Source organism: Coffea arabica, chromosome 7c, assembly GCF_036785885.1.
Source record: "Coffea arabica cultivar ET-39 chromosome 7c, Coffea Arabica ET-39 HiFi, whole genome shotgun sequence".
Classification (NCBI taxonomy): Eukaryota; Viridiplantae; Streptophyta; class Magnoliopsida; order Gentianales; family Rubiaceae; genus Coffea; species Coffea arabica.
Genome location: NC_092322.1, coordinates 7,662,939 through 7,667,205, shown reverse-complemented (window position 1 = coordinate 7,667,205; position 4,267 = coordinate 7,662,939). Strand labels below are relative to the sequence as shown.

The 4,267-nt window shown below is 37.5% G+C and overlaps 1 protein-coding gene across 1 annotated transcript; it reads left to right on the top strand.

The window, feature by feature from the left end:
* The first annotated feature begins 291 nt into the window (after nt 1-291).
* Nucleotides 292-4,064, top strand: LOC113699469 (calmodulin-lysine N-methyltransferase-like). The gene is made up of 7 exons (XM_072057522.1): nt 292-751; nt 952-1,153; nt 1,430-1,512; nt 2,335-2,395; nt 2,499-2,614; nt 2,952-3,084; nt 3,581-4,064. Exons 1-7 carry the CDS (start codon nt 646-648, stop codon nt 3,858-3,860), a joined length of 981 nt encoding a protein of 326 aa, XP_071913623.1. The 5' UTR covers nt 292-645; the 3' UTR covers nt 3,861-4,064.
* The last annotated feature ends 203 nt before the right edge of the window (nt 4,065-4,267 follow it).

Sequence of the window (4,267 nt, the reverse complement as noted above, 5' to 3'; positions counted from 1 at the left end):
GCATTTTAAAAAAAATATCAAGCTTTCTCCAAACTTTCTTCCCATTTCTTTCCGATTTGGGAGGAAGCTTTTTTTTAACTATTCATCTTTCCATTTCTTTTCTTTTCTTTCCAACTTGAAACTAACAAATGAAGCAAAAGTAAACTTTCTCTTCTTTTCCTTTCTTTTCTATCCAAATCTTTCACTCCCAAACGAACCCTTAATCATCGGAGGTGATCCGAGGGTAAAAGCCTCGTCTAGTGCAGGAAAAGAACATCACACAATCACTTCGCTCCGAAAGAGAAAGAGAACGTATTAGGTCAGCTCGGTTTGACCAGCCAAAAACTACCTCTTCAGCCATGATACGTGATTGGTACGAATACCTCCAGTTAATTCCATGGGACTGGAGACTGAACTGATGAAACAATTTTGCAGAACTAAATGGTAACATATAATTGGTAGCAATTGCGACGGCTTCCACGATGCTAGCAATAGACCTAATGGGAGGTTGCTAAGGGAGTGTCAAACGTTTCGTGTTACAACGTAGCAAAAGGAATAGGGCAATTAATTAACAGCGAAATCGTGCTTAGTTAATAAACCCTTTTAAATGGTGATAATTAGTTAGTTAATTACCCATTTATTCTCCATAAGAAAATCTGTGCAGCTATGGAAGCCAATACTACTGCCGACAAAATCTCAGAGCCAAATGCTTCGTCCCTGCGATGGGGAATCCTTCGTCGAGCCCTCCTGCGCAGACATTCATCTTCACCAGGTAGGTCCTTAACCTCCAACCACCCCCCTTCCCCTTTCCCTCTTTTGAGTCTTTTCTTCTCCCAAAAAAACAAAGAGAAGAAAAACAAAGGAAAAGGAATTTAGTCGAAAGTTGAAAAAAAGAAAGATGCTTTTCCATTTATTGGTTATTGGGCCGCAAAAACTGAATCTTGAATTTGTTGGCGCTGAGAAACCTTGCAGATGAGCAATCAGAACTGGATCTAAACCGGGTATCCAGAAAGGCGAGTCGCGGGTTCAATTTGATTGCTTACCATGTTATAGATGACCCATCCGAAGAAAAGTCGGATACTTCAACGTCAAAAAATCAATTCGGCAGCTCAAGAGTTGCTTGCTTTTCTTATAAATTGCCTATTCATCATAATTCTCTCAACATTCTTCTATAGTAAGCTCATACTCTGGAACTTTAATTTAGTCAATTCATTTCTGTATTGGTTGCAGGTGTGCTTCCAACTTTTATTTAAATTCACAATTTTGTTCTTCTTCCGGAAAAAAAAAAGATTTTTTGGCTGAAAAATTGGGCTGGCAGATAGTTTTAATTGATCCTTGATCAATTTTAGCAGTGGTTTTTGTTTCATTGGCCACCAAAAAAAAAAAAGGAAAAAAAAAAAAGCAGTCGACTATATTTATGTTGCTTGACAATACTTGAAACTGAATGCAGTCAGAGAGTGGATGCTGATGGTGCTAATCTAAATGATTTTGAAGTGTGTAATAGACACAATATTGACAACACAGGACTTGTTTGTAAGTTCCCCCGCTCTTATTATTTCTTGTACTCCTTTTTAATACAGAGGAGTTTTATGTTAGTGAGGGGTTAGTAGTTTGCTTCTCTTTTTCCTTGTGCAGTCAACTTGTTGGTTGCATTTCCTGACCTGGAAACGATGTTAAGAAACATTCTCATGTTTGATGAGAGAGGAAAAGTTCGTTCGGGTCCTATCTATTTTATTTTGGATATGACAAGCGAAACCAACAAATAGATATGTTATTTGATGCCACTTGTGCTGCAGCAGTAAGATTATTGCGTACAAAAAACTTTTTAGATGTTATAAAGTAAAAGCCTAGTTATAGAGAATAAGCCTATGTCCTTGATCAGTCTCCATGCAAATCCTTGTCAGTGATCAGAAATGTGATGTGATGCATAAATAATCAACCTTAGTTGTTCACATTTAAATTTTTATTGAATTGGAGCTAATTAAGGATACAATGCATTTGTGGTGGTTTCAAGGATTCAATTAGTTCATCAATTTTGTTGAAGTCTTTTCTGAGTCACAATAATAAGCTTCATGTTTTGGATAAGTTTTTTACAATGTAGGCTTTAAGTGCTATATGGTAATGATGTTCATGTGAACTGTTGCAGTGAAATATTTTTCTGTTTTGAACTTTAATAGTCTAAGTCACTTCTCGACTTCATAAATGACTTCTGCTTATCTCCCTCAGTGAAATGATTAGAGTCTTGCAAGCAGTACATCATTTCCAAACTACTACTATTTAGTTGAATAGGTTTGGCAATCTTGATATTCTTGTAGTAGTTTGCATGTACAGTGTTCTAACCTTCTTGTGCAACAGGTCAGTGGCCATCAGAAGATGTCCTTGCTTACTATTGCTTGTCAAATGCTGATAAGTTCAGGTTTGTTAGATATCTTATTTCATGTCCATCTTTTTTATCTTTTGCTACCATCATGTAATTCTGTGTATTCTCTCTTTTCATTTCATCTAATCTACTTTGTTAGGTGTAAGAAAGTAATAGAACTGGGATCAGGCTATGGCTTAGCTGGCTTAGTTATTGCTGCGGTGACACAAGCGACAGAAGTCATCATATCAGATGGAAACCCTCAAGTTGTCGATTGTATCCTGTTGATTTCTTCTTGTTAGAGATGTGGAACAAATCTTTATGCATTAGGTTGGCTGTGCCTCTGGCTTGTCTGCCCCAGTTCAAAATTTTATTTGGCTTTTTGTGGTTAGTCATCATCAAGTTGAATAGGGTATATGACTAGCTACTGCAAATTCGTCTGCTCTTTGTGCTTTCATGATTGTAAATTTGAAGTTATTGTATTAACTTGCCTGTGTAACTGGTTCCATGCTATTATGGCTTGCAGCACAACTAAAATTTCTGTTATTCCCACCTAAATGTCGCCTCAATGCTTTACACAAGTTCTGCTGAATGTGGGTTTCTTAACATCTAGATATCCAGCGTAGTATTGATGCCAATTCCGGTGCATTTGGTGATTCAATCGTGAAACCAATGGTGCTGCACTGGAATCATGACAAGCTGGTAGACTTTTCCAACAGCTTTGACATTATTGTGGCGAGCGACTGGTAATAAATTTTAATTGGATATCTGCCATGAAATTTTCAGTTGGATGTTTGTCTTTACTTCAAGTCCTTCATTTGGAAGTGAACCGTATAATTCTTTCTGAACCTGCAGAAGCCATGGACAATTTAGAATTCTTAACAGGTGAATCGGTTTAATCAGAATCATATTTGGCGATCTTGACATTTTGTTCTGTGTCTCAAGTGACATATGGAGACTGGAACAACATTCAAGCGCTTATCTCATTGAATGAGATCATTATTTTTAGAACTCTGGGTTGGCTCTTGAGCATGCCAGAAGCTTTTTCCATGTTATTCGAATGCCTATAAGCATGCAAATCATGTTTGCACTGTCTAGGTTTTCTTACCTCAACACTACGCTAAGCTCGAGTCGAGCATTTTGGCTTGTGATGGCAGCAAATACTGAGTGATATGTTCATGCTACTGCACTATTTTAAGGTAATTTTCTTGTTCATTAAGTTTTTATTTGCCATTCTTGCAGCACTTTTTTCAGAGAATTCCACAAAGATCTTGCTCGAACTATCAGAACCTTGTTAAGAAAAGAGAAGCCTTCTGAAGCCATACTTTTCAGCCCCAGAAGAGGTGATTCGCTGGACAAGTTTCTACTGGAAACAGAGGATAGTGGCTTGCATTATAACATTATTGAGATGTATGATTCAGAAGTTTGGAGGCGTCATCAGAAATTTGTGGAAGGTGATGACTCCTGGCCCAACTATGAGAAGGATCATTGCTATCCTCTTTTGGTCAATATAACTCAGTGAAACTTGTGGGTCATTTTCACCATTGGCTGAGAGCTCTTTATATAGTTATTGTACGCAAGGAGCTGCATGCACTTGAAGCTAATCTATCAAACTTTTTTTGAAACTATAGTCATCAGGTTGACCCACATGATTGGTTGTGTTCTTGGCTGCTCTTGCTTTTGTATGCAACGCATTATTTTCTGTGCTTAAGAAAGTTTTCTTCAAGACCTTACAGATTTGCTAGGCGTACGACTAAATCCGTGGGGTAAAGCTGTGTTGAATTTGAGAAATTACTTCTATTGCCATCGGGTGAGAATACAAAACAGGATTGTAGTAATATCGCATGCGATTAATTTCATAAAATTGGTCCAAACTAGCTCATCGGAAAAAACCTTTGTCGTTGACGTTTGCTTCACTTTCTTCATCGT

What these genes read in the sequence shown, in the direction of transcription:
- LOC113699469 (XM_072057522.1), top strand. Translation starts at nt 646, where the DNA reads ATGGAAGCCAATACTACTGCCGACAAAATCTCAGAGCCAAATGCTTCG. An exon ending in TCTCTCAACATTCTTCTATA is followed by an intron (nt 1,154 to 1,429) that starts GTAAGCTCATAC and finishes AACTGAATGCAG; the next exon opens with TCAGAGAGTGGATGCTGATG. An exon ending in AAACCCTCAAGTTGTCGATT is followed by an intron (nt 2,615 to 2,951) that starts GTATCCTGTTGA and finishes CTTAACATCTAG; the next exon opens with ATATCCAGCGTAGTATTGAT.